The 26,108-nt window shown below is 37.0% G+C and overlaps 1 protein-coding gene across 1 annotated transcript; it reads right to left on the bottom strand.

Moving 5' to 3' along the window:
- Positions 1-1,542: 1,542 nt before the first annotated feature.
- LOC123564093 (E3 ubiquitin-protein ligase CHIP-like) lies at positions 1,543-26,042 on the bottom strand. The gene is made up of 7 exons (XM_045357397.2): positions 25,882-26,042; positions 19,311-19,509; positions 18,079-18,244; positions 15,421-15,511; positions 10,282-10,338; positions 9,862-9,978; positions 1,543-6,094 (listed from the first exon to the last, which is right to left on the bottom strand). The coding sequence occupies exons 1-7, from the start codon at positions 25,969-25,971 to the stop codon at positions 5,969-5,971; spliced, it is 846 nt and encodes a 281-aa protein (XP_045213332.1). The 5' UTR covers positions 25,972-26,042; the 3' UTR covers positions 1,543-5,968.
- Between the last annotated feature and the right edge of the window lie 66 nt (positions 26,043-26,108).

Here is a 26,108-nt window from a genome sequence, read left to right on the forward strand (position 1 = left end):
ATGTCGGTAGGTCGGTCTGTCAGTATGTAGACCAATCCGTTTCCGGATAACTCAAGAACGCTTGGGCCTAGGATCATGAAAGTTGATAGGGAGGTTGGTCATAATCAGCAGATGACCCCTATTGATTTTGAAATCAGTAGCTCAAAGGTCAAGGTCACAGTGACCCGGAACAGATGAACAGTTTCCAGATGATAACTCAAGAACGCTTGGGCCTAGAATCATGAAAATTGATAGGGAGGTTGGTCATGACCAGCAAATGACCCCTTTTGATTTTGAGATCAGTAGGTCAAAGGTTAAGGTCACAGTGACCTGGAACAGTTACACGGTTTCCGGATGATAACTAAAGAATGCTTGGGCTTAGGATCATGAAAATTTATAGGGACGTTAGTTATGAGCAGCAGATGACCCCTAATGATTTTGAGGTCAGTGACCCGGAACAGTTAAATGATTTCCGGATGATAACTCAAGAACGCTTTGGCCTAGGATCACGAAAGTTGATAGGGAGGTTTATCATGACCAGCAAATGACCCTTCTAGATTTTGAGGTCAGTAGGTCAAAGGTCAAGGTCACAATGACCCAGAACAGTTGCACCGTTTCTTGACGATAACTTGAGAATGCTTTGCCCTAGGATCATGAAATTTGATAGGGAAGTTGATCATGACCAGCAGATGACCATTATTGATTTTGAGATCAGTAGGTCAAAGGTCAAGGTCACAATGAACCAGAATAGTTAAACGATATCCAGACGATAACTCGAGAACCCTTGAGCCTAGGATCATGAAAATTGATAGTGAGGTTGTTGGTCATGACCAGCAGATGACCCCTATTGATTTTGAGACCAGAGGTCAAGGTCACAGTGACCCAGAACAGTTAAATCATTTCAGACAATAACTTGAGAACGCTTGGGCGTAGGAACATGGAAGTTGATAGGGAGGTTAATCATGTCCAGGAGATGACCCCTATTGATTTTGAGTTCAATAGGTCGAAGGTCAAGGTCACATTAACCTGGAACAATAGAACTTTTATGTACAGAGACCAAATAATTTCCGTTACTTGTGCAATTAATGAATGCATTAAGGGGGGTGGGGGGGGGGCGCATTTCATGTTCTACGAGCTCTTGTTATCTGTAGAATTTGGTTTCTGTGGAATAGTGACAAGGGCATGAACTCCTGTAAGTATTTAAGCATGTTAAGGGAAAGTAATAATAAATATAAACAAGGGTCTGTGAGACAGAAAACAGATTTGTATAACAAATGGTATAACATGTGTTACATAATCTTGTTTGTTTTATATATTATCCATGAACAGTTTACTGTGAAATCAATAATACTTGTGGAGGACTAATTTTGCATTTCGTTACTGGATCAATCCATGAAATTTAATCCTAACGAACATTTGAAATTCCCAGTCTTGTTCTCTTCAAATGTTGAAATCCACAAGGTCATATCCCCGGAAAGTCATGGTATCTTTATATCAATACAGAAAATTTCTCAACACAGAAGATCAGTTTTTATGGGCAGAGAAATGTTTGAAAAAAACAGATTACAATTTATAACCTTTATTTCATGATATCATCACAAAACAGTGTATGCTGTAGAATGTACATAATAAAAACATAGACAATTACTTAAGTTACACAAAATAAAACCTTGTCTCAAGTAATGCAACACTTTAATATACTGCAATCCCTATATTACTTGAAAGACTGAAATTTGGTGTGTATATATATATAATGCTCTGGAGTGAGTTATCTACAGAGGAAGATGGCTATGTATACCGAGGTACATCTTTCAAGGATTCAACTGGATATAAATCAGGTTATGAGAATTTCAGTACATATACTTAACAAGAGGGTCATGATGACCCTGAATCGCTCACCTGAGTAATATGAGCCACATGTTTCAAATGTAAAACTGACGCTAAAATATGAGAAAGTATGTCAGTAGGTCACATTCATGGTCACTGAAAGACAGTTTTAAGACTGGTGTGCAAAACTGTCCATGTCATCCAAATTTCAAGGCTGTATCTTAAAAAACAAGAAAGTAGGTCAGTAGGTCAAGGTCACAGTCAAGTGATCCCTAATCACTTGGGTCATCAGATAATTATAATTAAACAGTCTAGGAAATATGACCTGATAATTTTTGAAGTATTTTTTTTCCTATATAACTCATAATCATAACAAGTGACCCCCAGGGTGGGGCCTCTTTTCACCCCAGGGGCATAATTTGAACAAACTTGTAAGAGATCCACCAGGCAATGTTACATACCAAATATCAAATGCCTAGGCCTTGAACTTTCAGACAAGAAGATCTTTAATTTTTTTCCTATATAAGTCTATGTTAAACTTTTCACCCTTGGGACATAATTTGAACAACTTTGGAAGAGAAACACTAGGAAAGGCAACATACTTAATCAAAAGCCTAGGCCTTGCAGTTTCAGGCATACAAAAAGATTTTTAAAGTTTTTTTTCCTATATAAGTCTATATGTAAAACATGAGACCCCCCAGGGCAGGGCCTCTTTTCACCCCAGGGGCATAATTTGAACAATTTTGGTAGCGGAGTTCAAGGCAATGCTACATACAAAATATCAAAGACCTAGGTCATGTGGTTTTAGACAAGAAGATTTTTAAAGTTTTTTACTATATAAGTCTATGTAAAACTTGTGACCCCTGGGGCGGGGCCTCTTTTCACCCCAGGGGCACAATTTGAACAATCTTGATAGAGGACCATAAGATGACGCCAAATATCAAGGCTCTACGCCTTGCGGTTTTGGACAAGAAGATGTTTAAAGTTTTTCCTTTCAGTTGCCATGGCAACCAGAGTTCTGCATGGAATTAAATTCTTTGAATAATTTTGAAAGGGGACCACCCAAGGATCATTCTTGTGAAGCTCACCATGAGCCTTTGGCTCAGGTGAGCTAAAAATGTATGACATTTTGACATACTTACTGATCTTGGATAATGCAGTTTTTAACATGACTTAGATCTCACAGAGAAAAAAATATTCTGACAATCACAATGTATAATGATCAAGTATAAAATGCAGCTGCTTGAGTGTTAACAAAAATTTTCTATGAATTGACATAGGTGCCTAGTACTGACCACAGTTAATCCAATTCTGAACTTTACCTAGATTTCATAGGGACAGAACGATATTCTGACAAAGTTTTATGAAGATCAGATAGAAAATGTAGCCTTTACAGTGTTAACAAGATTTTTCTATGATCTGACCTACTGACATATTTTGTGATCTCTGATGACCCACTTTCAATATCATCCAAAATTTTACTGAGGGAAAATATTCTGACAAAGTTTCGTCTAGACTGGGCAAAAGGCAAAAATTATGAACTCTAGAATATGAAGAGTAAAATTGTTGACACTGAGGTGCAACAGATAAAAACAACAGACATGGGGTATCACTATAGTAAACCATGTACAAAACTTAACAGTATTAAAAGAGAAGTGGACCTTAACAAAAATTTTAACCAAGAAATTCCAACTTTTTAAGTATGTAAAAATGTGAGAGTTACAGCTTTTGATCAAAATAGTAATCCAAAGATGATAAACAAGTCTGCAAAGTTTCAAAGCTATTGCTCTTGCAGTATTCTTTGAAAATGGACATTACAAAAAGTTTAACCAAAACATTTCAATTTTCTTAGCACAAAAATAGCCATTATTTAGACAAAATGCATGTGATAGTTATGAACCTTGGCCTTCTTACTCACCCCTAATGATGATAAACAAGTGTGCAAAGTTTATAAGTTTCAAGAAAAAGTGGACATAGGTAAAAATCTTAACCAAAGCCAGTGCTGGTGATAAAGTGGAAACAATAACTCGGGCTTTTTTTTTTTAAACTTCTTTGTTTTGGGCAACCTCACTCTGTATAGTGAATACTTCCACATAATGAGACGTACGTACATAGGAATGGATTGATTTTATATAAAGTTTGACTAAAGTCTAGTTGCAATATGTCTAATTTCAAGTAAATTGACTTAAACAGGGTGGTAAGGACTTTTGACTGAGCTTGACAATAACCTGCATACTTTTACATTTAATTGTACCCTAGTGTAATCATTGTTATATGAATATATCTAAATACACATTACTGCAGGAACAAGGGGACATATGAGAGTTATATATAATAATAATAATATATTTAAACATGTAATACTTCATCTTAAGGATCCCCAACTGGTTTCCTAATTAAACAAGACTGAAAACAAAGCAGAAAAAGCTCAAATTTCAATCCTACCTATCCCTTTTGAGACTGTTGCCCTAAACACAGACTTTTTAGGCCTAAGCAACAAACATGAGGTATAAGATAAATGGAATAATGAATAAGTTGATTGTGATAAGGAACTAACAACTACTGTGGTTTTTGTCAAGTCCACAAGTCTCAATTCTGCATGAGCAAATTGGCAGAAATACACATGCCTGAAGTACCATGCATTATCACGTTACTAAAAAATATTAAATAAACAAAATGTTGATAAATATTAAAAAAAAAACCAGACCTTAAATCATTCCAATGCTTGTTTATGTATTTCTGTAAATAGATTTTCACCAAGAGAGGGCAAGACAAAACCACTTCTGCTGATGTCTGATAATGTGGGCAAACCCCCTCCAGCTTTTTAAACAGGTTGGACAAAAATCTTCAATGCAGGCAAAATAATTTCATCACACCTGTAATTCTAAATATGCAGACATAACACTTCCAACAAATGACATTTCTATAGCACATTGGAAGGGGTTTTGTCCTACCTGTTCAAAACATGGTAGGGAATTTGTTCACAAAAGGGGTTTCGTCCAGTCTGAAGTTTCATCACAAATGTTTTTGTACTACCTTAAAAATCAGCTGGAGGGTACTGTCTACTTCTTCAGAAACCAGTGAGAGGAGTTTTGTGTAGAGGGAGTTTAAACAACACATTCCCCTGAAATAATACCTACTCTGCACCTTTATTACACAGAAAATAGTTCTGAGATATAGACTCCAGTAGAATTTCATTCTAATAGAAGAGATTATTTTAACCTACACAATACAGTACTGAAATAAAAATGCTGTTTTTTCTCAAATATAGCAAACAGATTGATTTTATAACAACATTAGTGGAGAATTCTCTTTTAAGTCAGCCCCAATCAGGCATATTTCTAACTTAGATTTCTTTACAATCACTTATGCATTCTACACACTGTCAGATCAACCTTTTTTCACAACATGTTATTTTTTTCTAATTGTAAATTTCAGCCATTATCAACCCCAAATATTTTTTAAATTCAATTTTAATTTAACTGTGGATCGATTATTACAAAACTTTTATCATTTCTTTCCATTTTACATTTCCATGTTTATGTAAAATTTCAAAAAAAAAGTTTGAATTTTTTCATTAGGGAAAAATACATTTTTGGCTATAAAACGGACATTATTAAAAATATCTTAAGAATTCAAAAAGATCCTACAACCAGACTGAAGACCCTTATGAGTCATGAACAGGTTACATCTGGATCCTGCAAAAAAAAGCTGCAATTCAAGACAAACCTGTTCAATACTTTTAATAGTTCATTGAACTTTTAATCTGAATAGTGCTAGCATCATTTTCACTACTGACTCAGTCTTTACTCTTGCAGAACAGAACAGAACAGAACATATCTTTATTTTCACCCAGGTATCACGCAGAATACAACATGTGCATTTTTATTTCACTACTGGATAGCTTTTTTTCAAGATTTATTTAAATAAATTCCTTAAAATCACAGAACTTAGTGAATACGGAAACTGAAAATTAATAATCACTGTATCCATTTCTCTGTTGTTTTTTCACACACTGCTGGAAACTCTTCCAAGCCTCTCTCTTATGAAATTGTTTTCTGCTGAAACTGTAAAACTTATCTGCCCAAATTCCCATTCAGAATTCCTCGGCACATACACAAGTTTCCACTCAGAATTCTTCAGTCCACATCCAAGTTTCCACTCAGAATTCCTCGGCCCACGGATTTTCCTCCAGATAATGTTCTATAACTTCTTTCATAGCTAAATTAGGAATTAACTGATTTTGATTCAAGTCAGTTCTAGTCACTGGATCAAAATGACCAACTCTCTGAAATAAAGAAAAACAGATATATTTGCTACAGTTCCGTAATGTTTGAATTATTATTTCATGATTTTCAGCAGTTTAAAAAAAAGTACAATAATTACAGGTTATTAGCTTTGTATCGGGAAACATGCACGAGTTCTTCAGTGGAAATACTGCGCGACTTTAGGAGCAAATTTCGCGAAAGAGGATTTTCCGAGCAAAGATATAACCTTTTCTTACTAGATTAAACGTATAAATATATGTAAATATCTATATGTCAATAGCCTGAATATGAGACCATACTGTACTAAATATAAAACTAATGCAGCAAATGTCGAGCCACCACTGTCAGAAGACTGGATTCACACAATACTCTGTCTCATTGAAAAACATGGCAATAAACAATTGTCCAGATTATTTTATAACCCACATTAATGACAAAGTATTGTCCGTCAAGGTCAATTCAGCCATAATTGACTTTAAACTCCAGGTGACCTTAACTCTTAGATATTGACAACGGTTTGCCAATGAAATCGCTCATGATGACAATTGTGCCAGATTATTTTAAAATCCCACAATCAATGACAAAGTTATTGTCCAGACAAGGTCAATTATAGCCATATTTGACCTTTAAACTCCAAGTGTGACCTTGACCTTTAAGATATTAACACCACCATTTCATGGTGGTAAACAACTGTGCCAGGTTATTTTATAACTCACATTCAATGACGAAGTTATTGTCCGGACAAGGTCAATTATAGCCATATTTGACCTTTAAACTCCAAGTGTGACCTTGACCGTTAAAATATTGACACGGGTTTTGCACGCGACATGTCGTCTCATGGTGGTGAACAATTGTGCCCAGCTATTTTAAAATCCCACAATAAATGACAGACTTATAGTCCGGACAAAGAAATCCACTAACTGACGGACAGATGCACGCACGTACACCAAACAGCCATTTGGACAACTACGTCTTCGCTCCCTTACGGGCTCGATAAAATAGTGCAACAACCCACATTGAATTACGTCACGCACCCGATATGAAATTCAGGTGTCAGTGTATGGAAAAATATTGACGTTTCCGGTACCAGTGTAACATAACGGGGAATAGAAACGAGTATGTAATAATAGATTTTATCCTGCTAAATTCACTGTTTTAGTGTGAGTTTCTTGCATGCGAACATAGTATCTTGAAAGACTCAATGCCTTGCGTAAGTTAATTACATACCAACATGAAAAATATTCAAGGTCATTTCATGTTACTGATCAAAAATAAAACCAAAATAAAGACAAGAAATACTGGTTGGTTCCCAGTTTAGTCAAAAAAAAAAGAAGACAAAGTGTTTCCACATTTCAATCCTCAAAAGAATAACTGAAACTGATTAATTTGATTACCGGTAAACGCCTATTTCTATACAATGACATATTCAGTGGCGTTGTACATAATAATACCAGTAACAACAAGAAGGGAAGTGATGTCATAATCAGAACAGTAAATATTAATTTTGCTTACTATTTGCATTTTGACATACTATATTGTATAAAGGTTCCTACATTCAACAAGTAGATTATTATATGGATGTCACAGCATAAGACCTAATTGTTACAATTAGGTCTTATGCTGTGACATCCACAAAATAATCTACTTGTTGACTTGTATGTCATTGGTTATGATATGATACTTATCAGGAGGGTGACAATGACTTTTGCTATCTCCTTAGTTGTTACCATTATCAAATCGTTACTTAGCAAATTTCCACTGGTCTTAACACTGTCCCATGATTTATGATATAATGTGATAATGACACATGGTCAGGCCAAAAATAGACCTTAAGCAGTGATGTAAAATCATTTTAACATCATGACAGTGTGGTGTTACATGTAATCTGAGACCTACTAGAAAACAAGAGCTGTCACAGGAGACAGCGCGCTCGACTATTTCGATGCTGGATAGTGAAACTGGGCACATCTGAGGAAACTAGAGCTGTCACTGGAGTGTTTAATGACTCCAATTGTGGATGAAGATATTGCACAATAGCCTGTGTCTATGTCAAAAATATCAACTTAAAGTAATAAGAGAGGTAAAGATAAAATGTATCAAAACACTATATAAGTATATCCTAAGCAAAAAGGGGCATAATTCATTAAATATTGGTGCCAGAGTTATGCAGCTTGTGTCATATAGTGTGGGTGATGATGTTGAACAACTATTTTAAGTTTGAATCAAATCCATTCAGTAATAACAGAGACAGAGTGAAAGTTCATCAAAACTTTAACCTAAAATTCTAAGTAAAAAGGGGAAATAATTCATGAAAAATTGGTCCCCGAGTTATGCACCTTGTGTCATATGATAAGGGTAATGATGTTGAACAATTGTTTAAGTTTGAATCAGATCCATTCAGTTATAACAGAGATAGAGTGAAAGTGCATAAAACTTTAACCTGAAATTCTAAGTAAAAAGGGGAATAATTCATGAAAAATTGTGCCAGAGTTATGCATCTTGTGTCATATGATGTGGGTGATGATGCTAAACAACTATTTTAAGTTTGAATCAAATCCATTCAGTAATAACAGAGGTAGAGTGAAAGTGCACCAAAACTTTAACCTGAAATTCTAAGTAAAAAGGAGGAATAATTCATGAAAAAATTGTGCCAGAATTATGCACCTTGTGTCATATGATGTGGGTGATGATGTTGAACAACTATTTTAAGTTTGAATCAAATCCATTCAGTAATAACAGAGATAGAGTGAAAGTGCATCAAAACTTTAACCTGAAAATCTAAGTGAAAAGGGGGGATAATTCATGAAATATTGGTGCCAGAGTTATGGCCCTTGTGTCAGATGATGTGGATGATGATGAGGAATAAGTATTTCAAGTTTGAATCAAATCCATCAAGTAATTACAGGGATAAGATGGAAAAAAGAGAAAGTGCACCAAAACTTTAACCAAGGTGGGGACGCAGAAAGATGCCGACGCCGACGCGAGTAGGATAGCTCTCCTTATACTTCGTATAGTCGAGCTAAAAACTACCAACTGCTGCAAACATTCAGAACTGATAACTTCTCACAGGTAATTTCCAATTTACTCGGCTGCTGGCAGCAAGTGATTCTGCCTATGCAGCCAGTGCAGACCAACCTCAGCCTGCATGGATGTGGAGGCTAATCTTAATCTGCACTGTTTGCTATTCAGTCAGTAAATTTTTCAGTGAACACACCTTCGAATGATAAATGGTACTGCCTAAATTGAATGAGAGAACAGTCTATTTTAGAAATTTAGCAAGGTAAATGTTATTGATAAAAAAAAATTGCTGTTTATTAATTCTGCTGATACGAGGTTTGTCAGCCTAAGAAAAATTGTATCAACCCCAGGCTACACCCTCTAGCAATATCACTTATTCCATGTTGAAATTACTTGCCGCCAACAGGCTAAAGGTTAACATATGACATCGGTTCAAAAGTGCTTGCCGCTTAATAATTAAAATATAAAGCGGCTTATGTTGTACTGTTTTTCTGTCTTGTCGACTTGAAATAAAACTTATCACATCGACCTCACTGAAAGGCAATAATTATCTAGTTTTGTCTTCTTGAGAATATCACATATAATTCAATGATTCAATAGTCAAAAATTATAAGATACAAATGTACATGTATCTTCATTGCATTGTATCAATAATAGGTAAATACTGACAACAATATGGACTTCGTTCTCATCAAGCAAAGTGCGGGAGAAAACATAACTTAACATAGATAATTATTAACACAAGCAGAAAGCACTAGGGAAACAGTACCTGTAAATGTTCAAGAATGTCTTTTTTGTCGTAGGTAATTCCACTAGGGGTTATCACAGGGTCTCGCATTAACTCAAAACTGATTCTTCCACACATACAGTCAGGCACATCACGTCTCTGAATGCACAAACATATAACTACATTTCAAACTGATTAAGAAGTTTGTGTTTTCTGTGATAATTATGTTGTCTTTCAACTTTAATCTAAACTATGTATATCAACAATAAAAACATCTAGTTCAAATGGAGTTTCTAAGGATAAAACATATGCACAGATAGTTCATGTGTTAAAAGCATATTATATGCCAAAGCCATTGGTTATTTCGTAATGTTTCAAGTTCAATAAACGTAACCAGAGAGAGGGAGACATGTTAAATGTAGAGTTGACAAGACTAAAAGTTTCAGACATGTTCACACTTACCTGTCTCTTTTCATCAACCTGACCAAATAATTCATTCACTTCAGCTGTACGCTTATCCTGAAATGGAAAATGAAAAATATTTATAGATTTTATTTCATAATTACATGAATAATTAAATTTTTATCTGCAGTGAAACACCAGTTGCTAGAAATATGGTTTATCCAGGATTCTGAGTACTGTCATCCTACGAATATAACACGCACATTTTTTACTGAGATTCTGGTCTCGAAGGACCGATGCGTCCTATATATGGGGATAGAAAAAGACCAAACATTTCCCCCAACTCAAAAATTAAAAAAATCGATCTTTGTTTACACCACGTACCTTTATAGTGAAGACAATTCAAGAGGAGTAAATACCAATGACTCGGGCATAGCTAATAGCCGGTATCGGGACCCGGCGCCTTAAATTATTTTTGCATGAAATATAAAATTAAGAACCGACGTAAAATCTTAAGATATCAAAAAAATAAAGCTGTTTTTCATTAAAATACATTTTACAACGCATTTCTGTAACTGATCATTAGGGGCCTCCGTGGCCTAGTGGTTCAGGTCGCGGACTTCAAATCACTTGCCCCTCATCGATGTGGGTTCGAGCCTCACTCGGGACGTTGAATTCTTTATCTGAGGAAGCCATCCAGCTGGCTTACGGAAGGTCGGTGGTTTTACCCAGGTGCCTGCTCGTGATGAAATAATGCATGGAGGGGCACCTGGGGTCTTCCTCCACCACTAAAGCTGGAAAGTCGCCATATGACCTATCATGTGTCAGTGCGATGTTAAATCAAACAACAAGAGCTGTCGGAGGACAGCAACGCTCGACTATTCAACAGCCTTGTCGATTGAATGAATACGAAAGTCGAAAAAGGGGCATAATTTAAAAAAAGCAAAATAGGGTTATGGAACCTGCATAGTGCTTATCAGCTCATGACAGTGGACAAGTGTGTGAAGTTTCAATCCATTCCCATTAGAGGGTACTGAGATACCAGCTTACATATAAGAATTTAACCCAAAACTCCTAAGTTTAAAAAGGTGCATAATTTTGTAAAATGCAAAGTTGAGTTATTGACCCTTTGCACTGCATGTCATATCATGACAGTGAACAAGTGTGTGAAGTTTCAATCCTTTCCCATTAGTGGATACTGAGATACCAGCTTACATACAAAACCTTAACCAAAAAATTCTAAGTCGAAAAAGGGGCATAATTTTGTAAAAAAAGCAAAATAGAGTTATGGAACCTGCTTTGTGCATGTCAGATCATGACAGTGAACAAGTGTGTGAAGTTTCAATCCATTCCAATTAGTGAGTACTGAGATACCAGCTTACATACAAAACCTTAACCAAAAATTTTTAAGTCAAAAAAGGGGCATAATTTTGTAAAAAAGCAAAATAGAGTTATGGACCTGTGCAATGTAAGTCAGTTTATCATAGTGAATAAGTGTGTGAAGTTTCAATCCATTCCCACAAGTTGTTACTGAGATACCAGCTTACATACAAAACCTTAACCAAAAATTTCTAAGTCAAAAAAGGGGCATAATTTTGTAAAAAAGCAAAATAGAGTTATGGGACCTGTGCAATGTAAGTCAGTTTATCACAGTGAATAAGTGTGTGAAGTTTCAATCCATTCCCACACGTGACTGCTGAGATACCAGCTTACATACAAAACTTAACCAAATCGGGACGCGGACGCGGACGCGGACGCCGACGCCGACGCATGGGCGAGTCCAATAGCTCTACTATTCTATGAATAGTCGAGCTAAAAACAAACAAAAAAAACTAGAATGTGTCTGTAGGACACAGAGTGTGTCCCCCACTGGTACATTTGTCACAAATAAGGGGAAGTCATTCAAATGTTTGCAGTATTAATGGGGTATAGCCTCAAAAAAAATTTATGAAATGGATTCATTATTCTATACCATATACTTTTTGAGCTATGAGCATTACAAACAAAAAATCCACTAGGCGTGTCACAAGGTGAAAATGTGCATTTTTGACTATTTCAGGGGCCATAACTCTAGAAATACAGGGCAGACCCAGATGAAAACTAGAAAATGCTTTTGTAAAAAAGCGCATGTCTCCCCCAATGCAAAGTCCTATAGGCAAGAAGTCAATAGGGGTCAGGAGCGAAAGTCAAAGAGACACTGATGGTTGGCTGCAATAAGGATGATCTACTTGGCATGTCCAGTCATCCCGCTAAATTTCAACACTCTTGGCCTAGTGGTTCTCAAGTCACTGTTCAGGCTCCTGTGACCTTGACCTTTGATCAAGTGACCTCAAAATAAATAGGGGTCATCTACTCTGCATGTCCAATCATCCTATTAAGTTTCAACATTGTAGGTCAAGTGCTTCTCAAGTTATTTCCAAAAAATGATTTTACATGAACAGGCCACTGTGACCTTGACCTTTAAAAGACTGACCCCAAAATGAATAGGGGTCATCTACTCTGCATGTTCAATCATCCTTTGAAGTTTCAACATTCTGGGTCAAGTGGTTCTCAAGTTATCCATCGGAACTGGTTATCAATGTTCAGGCCCCTGTGACCTTGACCTTTAACGGAGTGACCCCAAAAACAATAGGGGTCATTTACTCTGCATGAACAATCATCCTATGAAGTTTCAACATTCTGGGTCGAGAGGTTCTCAAGTTATTGATTGGAAATGGTTTTCCATGTTCAGGCCCCTGTGGCCTTGACCTTTAACAGAGTGAACCTAAAATCGTTAGGGGTCATCTACTCTGCATGACCAATCATCCTATGAAGTTTCATCATTCTGGGTCAAGTGGTTCTCAAGTTACTGACCGGAAATGGTTTTCAATGTTCGGGCCCCTGTGACCTTGACCTTTCACAGAGTGAACCCAAAATCGTTAGGGGTCATCTTCTCTGCATGACCAATCATTCTATTAAGTTTCAACATTCTGGGTCAAGTGGTTCTCAAGTTACTGACTGGAAATGGTTTTCTATGTTCAGGCCCCTGTGACCTTGACCTTTGACGGAGTGAACCCAAAATAAATAGGGGTCATCTACTCTTCATGACCAATCATCCTATGAAGTTTCAACATTCTGGGTCAAGTGGTTCTCTAGTTATTGATCGGAAATGGTTTTCAATGTTCAGGCCCCTGTGACCTTGACCTTTGCCGGAGTGACCCCAAAATCAATAGGGGTCATCTACTCTTCATGATCAATCATCCTATGAAGTTTCAACATTCTGGATCAAGTGGTTCTCTAGTTATTGATCGGAAATGGTTTTCAATGTTCAGGCCCCTGTGACCTTGACCTTTGACAGAGTGACCCCAAAAACAATAGGGGTCGTCTAATCCAGCAGCCCTACAACCCTATGAAGTTTGAAGGTTCTAGGTCAAATGGTTCTCCATTTATTGCTCGGAAATGAAGTGTGACGTACGGACGGACAAATGGACGTAAGGACGGAGGGACGGATGGACAGACGGACAGGGCAAAAACAATATGCCTCCTGGGGGAGACATAAGTCAATGTTCAGGCCCCTGTGACCTTGACGGAGTGACCCCAAATTCAATAGGGGTCATCTACTCTTCATGACCAATCACTCTATGAAGTTTCAACATTCTGGGTCAAGTGGTTCTCTAGTTATTGATCGGAAATGGTTTTCAATGTTCAGGCCCCTGTGACCTTGACCTTTGACGGAGTGACCCCAAAATCAATAGGGGTCATCTACTCTTCATGATCAATCATCCTATGAAGTTTCAACATTCTGGATCAAGTGGTTCTCTAGTTATTGATCGGAAATGGTTTTCAATGTTCAGGCCCCTGTGACCTTGACCTTTGACGGAGTGACCCCAAAAACAATAGGGGTCGTCTACTCCAGCAGCCCTACAACCCTATGAAGTTTGAAGGTTCTAGGTCAAATGGTTCTCCAGTTATTGCTCGGAAATGAAGTGTGATGTACGGAAGGACGGACGAACGGACGAACAGACGGACGGACGGACGGACAGGGCAAAAACAATATGTCTCCTGGGGGAGACATAAATAGGAGGTGCGCAAGTTTATATCATGATTAAGACTCATGCAAGGTTTCATGAATCTATATCAAATACTTTTTGAGCTAGGCGTGTCACAAGGTGAAAATGTGCATTTTTGACTATTTCAGTGGCCATAACTCTAAAATTAGGGGGCGGAGCCAGACGAAAAATAGAAGGTGCGCAAGTTCATATCATGAGAAAGACTCATGCAAGGTTTCATATATTTATATCAAATACATTTTGAGCTAGGCGTGTCACGAACTTCGGATGGATGCACGGACAGAAGGACGGACGGACAAGAGCAAATCTATATGCCCCAACCACTAATAGGTGGGGGGGGGGTCACAAAAAGTAACTGATCATTAAGTTTTTATCAAAACCTGTGTAAAACTTTCCCAGCGTACACTACATTAAAATACTTGAAACTCCATATCAGGTAGCCCAGAAATCGATTATCTAGTCTTCAAACATAATTTGGATAGTTGTCTAAAATCCTCTTGTTCATTGAGAAATTCACACCCGAGGCGTTACATATCTTACACCTACTGTCACAGTCTGCAAACAATTAACCGTTTAATCATACCCGGAGGCAACTGTAAACATGTGCATGCGAGATTCTGGACTGATCCAGTATGATCATAGTCACTGATCCGTAATGTTCAAAACAATTTGTAAACTAATCTTAAAATTACGTCATTTTACCGCCACGTGCCAAAGTGTACTTTCGTTTTCATTGGCGTCAGTATTCATGGAGTGATCAGAGGATGCGGCAGTTTAGTGCTTACAAAGAGTTTATGCTTTCAATTTAAATACTTTCACAACATGCAAAAACACTGACAATGATTTAGCAAAAACCGGTGAGTTCGTACAAACTATAGCGAATTTCGGACAAACATCGGATAAATGGGTATAAGCATTTTTTCCAGAATTCTGCTGATATTTTTTCACTGCGTCCTATACACGAGTGCGACCTATAATCGGCCGATTACAGTAATAAAAACAGATAAATAGAGAAAATGACTGGACATATAAAATGCTGAACTAAGCCTGTATGCTTGAGCATGTGTTTCATTGCAGAAAACAGGAGAAACTGTATGACACAAGCTAACAGTTATTCAATATCTTATACATTTGATCACAACACTTTTACCTGCTCTTCCTCAAGTTGCCTTATATCTTGATCACAGTCTGTGTCTGTCATCTGGTCATTCTGTGCTTCCTCTAACAGCTTGTCTTTTCTTCTGTTAATACAACAGTAGAAAGTCTGCTAAATACTATTCAAGAAACAGTGCAATATCATTTTACAGCGGCATGCCTTCAGATTCAAGTCAAAACTTTCAGAATTGAGAAAATTCGTTTTTCTAATTGCAAGTAATAAATGTAAACAGAGATACAGTGAGTTCGTAAACTAATGATAAATTCCTCCATGTAGTTTGAAAAATGTGTAGAAAAGCTGTGTAAGTCAAACATTTTACGAACATACATTGGTTCAATTAATAGAACTATTGATCAGCAAAAGGTCATTGCCAGGATGTTAAAAACCAAATTTGGTGTTCATTGTAACAAGCAGTTTCTGGGGAAACTAGTACAGCTAAAAATTATGTTCTGTCAAAATTTGTTGAAACTTGTATTCTGGAGAAGTGGCCTTTCGTATTATTATATTGCCATAGTTTTGTTAAGTACAAAATCAAGGAAAGAAGTTAAACTTCTTGACACTTTTGAAATGTTGAACAACATTAACTTTCTATAGGGTTATTCTGCAATTTAAAAACTGGTCTTAACAATGTAGGACAAAGTCCCCTTTGGACAAAACCCCCTTCACTCATTTTTGCATATGCGGACAAAACCCCCTTCATCTTTTTTTACAAAGAGGACAAAATCTCCTAGCTAAATTTTACAAGGGGGTCAAAACCCCTTTATGTTTTTTACAAGGAGGACAAAACCCCCTATGCTTTTTTTCACAAGGGGCACATAAAAAACGCAACTTTTTAAGGGGTTTTGTCCTCCTTGTAAAAAACGCGAAGGGGGTTTTGTCCTCCTTGTGAAGATGATAGGGGATTTGTCCGCCTATGCAAAAATGAGTGAAGGGGGTTTTGTCCTCAGGGGATTTTGTCCAGATCCCAGTTTTCACTTCAATCTTTACTGTATATTTTTATATCAAACTTCATATTTTTTGGCTGAAATGAAAACAAGTACTGTAAAATCATTAATATTCATGGGGAACTAATTTTTCCTGGAATTCGTAGTTGAGTCAATCCACAAAATTTAATCCCAACGAACAAGTAAAATTCCCATTCATATTGTAGTGCGCCGGTAAATCAATCCTACTTTCGTTTTCACAACACACGTGCTCTTCGGTGTTTTGCAATACATATGCGATATTTTAGTGTCAAATATTTAGTAACTCATCGGTTTATGTATTTTTCTATAAAAGATTCACTTACTGACTACAAAATCCATATTTTAAGCCTTAATTATCCAGTTTTTCCATGTTAAAACACTTCAGTTTATTGTGTCGTCCGCCATATTGTATGCTGTTTAGGCGTGACGTCATACACGTGCAAGTAGTTATTATTTACGTCATCAAGTTTCCTAGATCTAGTACATTTTTCTAGTAGGGGGTTCCTGTCTATACTGTTTGACGAAAACTTTTATTATTTATTCGTATATTTTAGCGCACATTCAACTACCACTCCTTATATTGTACTTTTATATTTATATGATGATTGTTCGCAGAAATATTATCTTTTTACTGCTATTAAGCCGTGCACATGTACGTCTTTTCTATTGCTGTTTGAGGTGTCGGAACTGTTTGAAATACTTTTGCGCCCCTTTGTTAGTTTTTCTTGAACTATCTCAAACACTGTTGATTTTGTTTGAAGTACCCGTATATAAGGCGGTGTTTACTGTTTGACAGCACTCCGCAGCCAGTAAAATCTTGGGCATAGCTTTCTGTAGAAATTCGTTTCAGCACTATAAATCCATTATAAAATACCTTAGCATTTATTTGGTAATAATACGTTATATTTAACATAATAATTTTAAAGCATTAATAGAAATACTTTGTTAATTCTTAAGGTTTAGCTTTCTGAATCTCGTTTGGTAATTTTTCGGAAACATTCTGCAGTTTTCTTAATTTTATCGTAGATAAAATACCAGTGATTTGTAGGATTCTTAATTCTTGTATTTAGTAAGCCACCGACACCTCACTTGATATTTGAATAATGCTATTGTTGCTTTGAATAGTTGTTTGTTGCCGACATTGTTCAATTTCGATATTTTTCTAGATCTAGTCAAGTATCTTACCATTAATAAATTTCATAAACCGTTAGAGCTCTTTCTTATTTTCTTGAGTTTAGCCCTTATATTTATTTCACCCATAGCTGCGGAGTCATTTGTGGTGTTCTGTGTCCGTCCTTGAGTCCGTTTTTCATTTGACACTCTGTCAAAGTTTTAGCCAGTTTTAGCGTTGTCCGTCTGTCTGACTGTCTGATGTTCTGAAAGTAAATGTGCCTGACTGTGTGATTTAGTAGAACCACACATCCATCACTGCGAGCGTTACCAGCTCGCAACAATATTATGTTTAAAAGTTGAAATCCATGAATTCATATCCCCACGCAATTGCCGTTTTGACTAAAACCATGAAATTTCATGCCCATGAAATTAAATGATTTTACAGTAGCTTAAAAGTGATAATTATCAGGTCAGTTCACAGAGTTACCTGAACAGACACTTCGGCATAAAAACAAATACAAAACTTCATAAACAAAGTACACAAACTTGTTGCAGAGCCAGTGATATCTTTTACCTCTCAACATCTTCCCTGATCAATCTGTTTATATATGACTGTAAGTCTATTTCTTGCTGTATACGTTTGTCCTCTAGCTGGCTCCACCGTTTTCTCTTTGCATGTCTTAAAGCACATGTTATATCATCTCCAAAATTCTTCTTTGACTCTTTTGCTAAATCATTTGCTGTAAAAGCAAAATAAGAGCAAGTAGTACATGATATGAGCCGTGCCATGAGAAAACCAACATAGTGGGTTTGCGACCAGCATGGATCCAGACCAGCCTGTGCATCCGCGCAGTCTGGTCAGGATCCATGCTGTTCGCTTTTAAAGCCTATTTGAATTGGAGAAACTGATAGCGAACAGCATGGATCCTAACCAGACTGCGCGGATGCGCAGGCTGGTCTGGATCCATGCTGGTCGCAAACCCACTATGTTGATTTTCTTATGGCACGGCTCATATGAAGATTTCTTAATATTGTCAATTCACTGGAGTGTAAAATCACCCTTCAGAACAATAAGCCACATTCTTGAATGTCTGTAATTTCCCTTGATTTCTGCTAGAGTAACGCAATGTCTGTATCCCATTTCAATGAATAAATACAATCAATCAATCACTTTTTGCCTGTCTTTACTTGAACACAAGTATACAACAACTTGATATTAAAGATGGAAAAGATCTTGGTCAAAAGTGTCCACTTAAAACAACAGAAGGGAGAGACAGACTAGAGATTAGGCGATGACTGCTCAGCCAAAATGTTGTGATTCTAAGCCTCACTGGGATCATGACCATACCTTCTCTTATGACACCAGTACTTGTTTCTGCAGAAAGCGGACTGCAGAATGATTCATCACAAAGGAGCTAAAATAAATAAAAACTAAACTAACAGTTAACAGTCTGACAGACAGTGTAAAAACTCGGGTCTATATATATCTTACCACTGCTCCAGTTTTAACCTTTAGCCTGCTGGCAGCAAGTGATTCTGCCTATGCAACCAGTGCAGACCAAGATCAGCCTGTACATTCATGCAGGCTGGTCATGGTCTGCACTGTTGCTATTCAGTCAGTAAATTTTCAGTAAACACCCCTTCAAATAATTAAGGGTATTGCCTAAATTGAATGACAGACCAGTCCATTTTAGAAATTTAGCAGACTGAAGGTTAAGGAAGCACACAGAGAATCACATGTAATATATATGTGTTGTAGGAAGGTGTATAATGCCCCTGTTTTATATCAGAAGGAACGAAATATACCTCGTTTTAAACTTGCAATAGCTTCATCGTGGTGATTCTGCTCATTAAGTGCAAGTCCCATGAAGTAATGTCCCTTGACAAGTGTCTTATCGAGCTCCAAGGCACGCCGACAGTCCAGTATAGCGTTCTCCCAATGTTTCTGTTTTAGGTAGCACAAGGCTCTGTTTGTAAAGTAGGTGGCTGTATATGGATTCTTGATCTGAAAAATACAAACTTACTGCAATTAACTTGAATGTGGGTATATCAAAGATGGAATTTCCAAAACATCTATTGCATTACAATAGAAATTGCTGAGAATGCAGGTTTCAAATTTAGCACTTGCACACTGGCAAATTGTTGGTTGAAAATGAAAAATGCTTAGTTTTTCCAGATGTTTGCACATTTTTGCAAGAGGAAAGACTTAAATGGAACAGTGTTCTTTTCCTTTAAATAATAAACAGAAATAAACAATAGCAGTATCAATCAAATGAACATATATTTTAAACAACTTTTAGGCAGCAATTTTTTTTTAATTTGACTGATCAATATCAAAGAATAAACATTTTGTGATGCATGGAGCCAGTTTTCATTGATTTAAATTGTCTAAATTACTTTTGTTAAGCTACTGAGTAAGGCATGTATGGGTAGTTTAAGATTATTTTTGTGCCACTTATTACCAATGTATGACGTTTCAGGTGTATTTTGTGACAACTTTCTTGAAATTCTTCACTTAAACTGTTCAAATTAATATAGAAAAATGTATTCTTTACTTGTAATCTAAATAAGAAAAATACATTTCAAAGGGAATTAACAAAGTTATGGGAAGCTTGAAGTCTATGGTGTAAAAATTATGGTAATTCTGGAAAAGAAGAAATTTCTTTGAAAATGGGATTCTTTTACTTTTATGAAACAATGCCATTTACAATATAATTATACGAAAATGTATCAAAAAAACTATGAAGCTGCAGTTCTTGGATTTTTTTCATTAAAAAATAAAGCTCTACCATGGTAACAGGTTTACCTTGGTAATAGTGTAGTGATAGTAGGTTTATAGGCCACTTCCAACAATCTTGCTGTTGGGTTAACACTTTAGAGCCTACACATCCACATCTACTCTATACTGCCCAACAATCAATTCTCATTATAACTGGGAGGCACTTGTTTGGGAGACTGTTAAAAGATGAGCAAGCTCATTAGGTGCAAAGTTAAAAAGAAAACTTCGATTACTAAGGTTTAAAAGATAGATAATTTTTATAGATTAGAAGGTTATAGTCCATTAGCTGCCAGCCTCTCAGTGAATAGAATCAAACTTTAACTGGACTATGTGTAGGGGAAGACCATTCCAAGAACAGATTGTTCCTGGAAAAGATGAGTCAGAACGGTATTGCGTATGAGATTGTGGGATCAAGTAATTCAAGTTCCTTGAAGGTGTGAGGTGGTTATGGTCTACTGCGATAAGACTGTAGTTTATTTTAAACAAGAGCTCGTTGAACACGAAATGCCACCCTTGATGCATTCAATACATTTGTAATTGCACAAGGAACAGAAATTGTATGCTCAATGTAAACAAAAGTTCTACCGTTCTGATTCAATCTGACCTTGACCTTTAACCCATTAACCTAACAAGAGATCACAGAGTGATCTTGGCACCCACCACTGAGCCGTTTTTGAATGTTCCAAATTTCAAGACTAGCTCAAGGTCAAAATCAAGGTCAAATTTCATTCGGTACAAAACCCTGTGCATGTGGTCCAAATTTGAAAGCTGTGGCTTCAGAAATATGAAAGTAGGTTACTAGATCAATTTCAAGGTCAAAGTTCATTTCAGTACATAAAACTATGCATGTGGTTCAAATTTGAAGGCTGTAGCTTGAGAAATGTGAAAGTAGGTCACTAGGTCAAAATCAAGGTCAAATTTTATTTCAGAACATAAAACTATGCATGTGGTCCAAATATGAAGCCTGTATCTTCAGAAATGTGATTGAAAGTAGGTCACTAGGTCAATCTCAAGATCAAAGTTCATTTCGGTACACAAAACTATGCATGTGGTTCAAATTTGAAGGCTGTAGCTTGAGAAACGTGAAAGTAGGTCACTAGGTCAAAATCAAGGTCAAATTTCATTTCGGAACACAAAACTATACATATGGTCCAAATTTGAAGCCTGTACCTTCAAAAATGTGAAAGTAGGTCACTAGGTCAATAACAAGGTCAAAGTTTGTTTTGGTACACAAACCTATGCAGGTGGTCCAAATTTGAAGGCTGTAGCTACAGAAATGTGAAAGTACAGCTAGCACGGCACCTTCAAAAACCCTTCGACCCTCGCGGGTAAAAAAAAAATCGGGTGTTCAGTTGCGATGGCCGGACACCCGTCGGCCCTCGCGGTCATGATCACAGCAGTTCGCGGTGGACGGCCACTAGGATTCGCAGTGTTCACGTGCGAGGGACCATCGCGGTCAATGTTTTATTTTAACATTAATTTTTTAACAGTATATTGTAGCACTTAATTGTTAAATTTATCATCTATAATAATAATGTATTTATTGTAAATATGCAATGTATATCATTTATTCATTTTACTCGTCCACCTTTAACGGGCCTTTCTTAATTGTGAAGGAACTGTTGTTATCTACGTCCGATATTTTTAATGTTTTGATTTTTGTTTATTGCCATTGGCGATTATATCTTTTTCAATAAATTATATCCAAATTGTAAGTAATTGTGTGAAGGGATGTTTTACACACACATTGTATCAAATGTGATACGTTGATTACATTCACAAGATTTTTTCATATAATTGCCTGAACACATGTCAAATTTTGACACGTTGTCGGCGTATTTTAAATAGAAAGAGCTCGCACATATCGCAAGTGTTAATAACAAAATAAACAAAATAAAATAGTTGACAGAAGTTTTTTTTATCTCTGAGTGTATATAATTTTGTTTTCTGTTTTCTCAACTGTTTCAAAATCTAGAGACAGTCAGACCACTATATGCATGAAAGAAATAATTAATCCGCCGATCGGTATCAAATAAGATATACTATCTCTGCAGATATTTTAAGCATTTATATTTACAAATTATGAAATAAATAATTCTTTCAAAAAGTACAGAATGAACACTAGGGTTCCTCGCGGCCGACCACCACGGATCATCGCGTCCCTCCATCGCAACGCGTGGCGTTCGCTGCCTCCGGCATTGACCATTCCTGAACACCCGAAACATCCGATATGACACCCGTCGCGGCGGACAGTAAAAACGAACACGCGAATTGGAATCGCGGCGACGGGTGTTCAAATGAAGGTGCCGCGTTAGCTGTACTGTAGGTCACTAGGTCAAGATCAAAGTCAACTCATGTCAAGATTCATCTTGCCACTCAAAACTATATGTGGTCCAAATTTGAATGATATAGGTTACGGACATGAAGATTCTAAGTTTTTTCCCTATATAAGCCTATCTGAACCATGTGACCCCCCGGGGCGGGGCCATATTTGACCCTAGAGGGATAATTTGAACAAACTTGGTAGAGAACCACTAGATGATGCTTCATTACAAATATCAAAACCCTAGCCTTTGTGGTTTGGACAAGAAGATTTTCAAAGTTTTTCCCTATATAAGTCTATGTAAACCATGTGACCCCCAGAGGAGCCATATTTGACCCTAGGGGAATAATTTGAACAATCTTAGTAGAGTACCACTAGATGATATCATATACAAAATATCAAAGCCCTAGGCCCTGTGGTTTTGGACAAGAGGTTTTTCAAAGTTTTTTCCTATATAAGTCTATATAAACCATGTGACCCCCGGGGTGGGGCCATATTTGACCCCAGGGAAATAATCTGAACAATCTTGGTAGAGGACCACTAGATTTTGCTACATACCAAATATCAAAGCCCTAGGCCCTGTGGTTTTAGACAGTAAGATCAGAAACCGTTTAACTGTTCCTGGCCAATGTGACCTTGACCTTTGACCTAATGACCTCAAATTCAATAGGGGTCATTTGCTGGTCATGACCAACCTCACTATCCATTTTCCTGACACTAGGCCCAAGCGTTCTTGAGTTATTGCCCAGAAACCATTTTACTGTTCCTGGTCAGTGACCTTGACCTTTGACATACTGACCTCAAGATCTATAGGGGTCATCTGCCGGTCATGACCAACCTTCCTATCAACTTTCATGATCCTAGGCTTAAGCGTTCTTGAGTTATCATCCGGAAACCGTTTAACTATTCAGGGTCACTGTGACCTTGATCTTTGACATACAGACCTCAAAATCAATAGGGGTCATCTGCTGGTATGTCCAACCTCCTTATCAACTTTCATGATCCTAGGCCCAAGCGTTCTTGAGTTATCATCCAGAAACGGACTGGTCTACATTCCGACCGACCGACCTACCGACAGATCGACATCTGCAAAACAATATACCTCTCCTTCTTCGAAGGGGGGCACAAAAACATGATAAGGGAATATTTGATGCGGCATTGTTCAAAGGATTGCCAGTTGAGATCTTTATGGATTTGGGTGACGTGGTTAGAGTATCGGCCCATGGATCACGAGGTCCAGAGTTCACACCCCAGTTGGGACCTTGGTATTTTCTCTCCCTGGGTTTATCTTAATAGGTTTCTTGGTTATATCCCTTTTGGAAGTGTCTAGGGGTAGGGATCCGTACCTCTAGAATCTGATTCTAGAGGTACAGATCCGTACCTCTAGACAAGCCTGTTAGGGGTTTTCTAGGGGTACGGACCTCCATTTTTCTAGAGATTAAGGGTCATTTACATTTCCAATTTTGTTGAAAATGAAATAACAAATAACATTTCATCAGAATTCATCTTAAATTTTGGATCTAAATGGTTAACAGATAACAACGTTCATCCGATTTGTTACATTTTCTTTCGAACGTAAATAACCGAGGAACACCAAATAAATCACAAGGATTCAAACTGGCAGAAAGAAGATATAAAGATTAAACAAAATAATGTTAAATATGTTGGGGAAAAAAAACTTTTTTTAATTGATAATTAACCCTTAGTGTATTTATGTTTTTTCACACATTTGGTAGCCGTTACGAGATACATCCCTTACGGAAATATTATAGTTTGCCACGAACAATTGCTGCGATCATGCCGCGAATATCCGGCGAACATGCCGCAAACACTTTTGATACAACTGGTATAATGTTCGCGGGATGTTCGTTTGGTGTTCACTTTTCACATGCAAATTAGTTTTGCCACGAACAAGTTGCCGCGAAAACTTCCCGCGAACAAGTAGCTGTGAACTTCCCACGAACAAGTAGCTGTGAACTTCCCGCGAACAAGTTGCTGCGATCATCCCGCGAACTAGTTGCTGCGAACATCCCGCGAACTAGTTGCTGTGAACATGCTGTGAACTAGCTAACTAGAAATTGTCAAAATAAGCTAGTTTTATATTTCTTTTTAGATAATCTGATACAGCTCTGCAAAAGGTTAAGCATATCTATTTCATTTTCAAAATTCCTTATGTTTATTGAGATTTATAAGTATAGATATTAAACATAAATTTTCTGACTTACCACAAAAAAGTATATATTCCTACCAGCCTCTAAGAATCACTTATGAAAACTGTCTGTAATGCACATAGATTTCCTTCTAAAAATGTCCAGAATATCTGGTTGTAATTAACTTTTACCTGCTCTTATAAAAGCTCTTCAGTAACAGTTTACCAAAAGATTATAATCAAGTTCTTCTCGCGAACATGCCGCGATCATTGGTCTTCCTGCGAATATCCCGCAAACTAGTATCAAGCCAATCGCGGCATGATCGCGGTAGCAGCGAATATCGCGCGAATACTTACTGCGAATAGGTATGTTCGCGGCATGTTCGCAGCTTTTTGACCATTTCGTAAGGGATGGGACGTTTTCACAAACAGTTTCTTTTACTTAATGTTGCTTAATTGATTAATTAAATTAAACAATCAGTTCCGTGCCGATTATCATTATACCTTGTTAAATAACAAAATAAATTGGTGCATATTATAATGCCTAATTTATTTATATTTTTTTGCTGAATTTCAAATATAATTCATTTAAGGGCTACTGAGTAGATTCATTCATTAATCTAGCTGTTATCAACAATTTATTTGACAACAAACTAATCAGCACGGAACAGTGTATTCATTTGGAGTTCCTTGGTTATTTAGGTTTTGAAAGAGAAGGTAAACAATCAGGTGAACGCTGGTATCTGTAACCCAATTAGATCCCAGTTTAAAGTGAAGACTGGTTAAGACTTATTTGTCATTTCATTTTTAACAAAATTTAAGTTATAAAACCCTAAATCTCTAGAAAAAGGAGGTCCGTACCCATAGAAAACCCCTAACAGGCTTGTCTAGAGGTACGGATCCGTACCTCTAGACACTTCCATCCCTTTAGAGACATGGTTAGAGTGTCCGCCTAGAGATCACAAAGTGCGGGGGTTCATGCCCTACTTGGGACCTTCAAATTTTTTCTCCAAGGGTTTACTTTAATAGGTTACTTGGCTATATCCCTGGATACCTTACTGTCCTTTAATAGCCAGACAATGAGACATGTCATGACTGTTCTCGATACTAAGGACAGTTTACTTACAATGGCTTTTGAATAGCATCCAATGGCTTCATCATATTTTCTGGCCGTGAAAAATCTGTTCCCCTGTTCTTTTAATTCTGTGTCTGTCATTCTTTTGCCAAGTTCTGGAATTTTCTCAGTTTTTTCCTTTTTCTCTTATCGAGATCACCAGACGCTTGTTAAGGGATCAACTCTTATTTTAATTGATTAAATTATATTATTGTCCTAATTGTATTAAACCTATATAA

This window comes from Mercenaria mercenaria, chromosome 2 (genome assembly GCF_021730395.1).
Source record: "Mercenaria mercenaria strain notata chromosome 2, MADL_Memer_1, whole genome shotgun sequence".
NCBI lineage: Eukaryota > Metazoa > Mollusca > Bivalvia > Venerida > Veneridae > Mercenaria > Mercenaria mercenaria.

Excerpts from the sequence above, each read along its gene's own strand:
- LOC123564093 (XM_045357397.2), bottom strand. The coding sequence starts at position 25,971 with ATGACAGACACAGAATTAAAAGAACAGGGGAACAGATTTTTCACGGCC. Across the intron at positions 10,339-15,420 it reads GGCAACTTGAGGAAGAGCAG|GATAAGCGTACAGCTGAAGT; the intron begins GTAAAAGTGTTG and ends TTTCCATTTCAG. Across the intron at positions 6,095-9,861 it reads ACATTCTTGAACATTTACAG|AGAGTTGGTCATTTTGATCC; the intron begins GTACTGTTTCCC and ends TCTTTATTTCAG.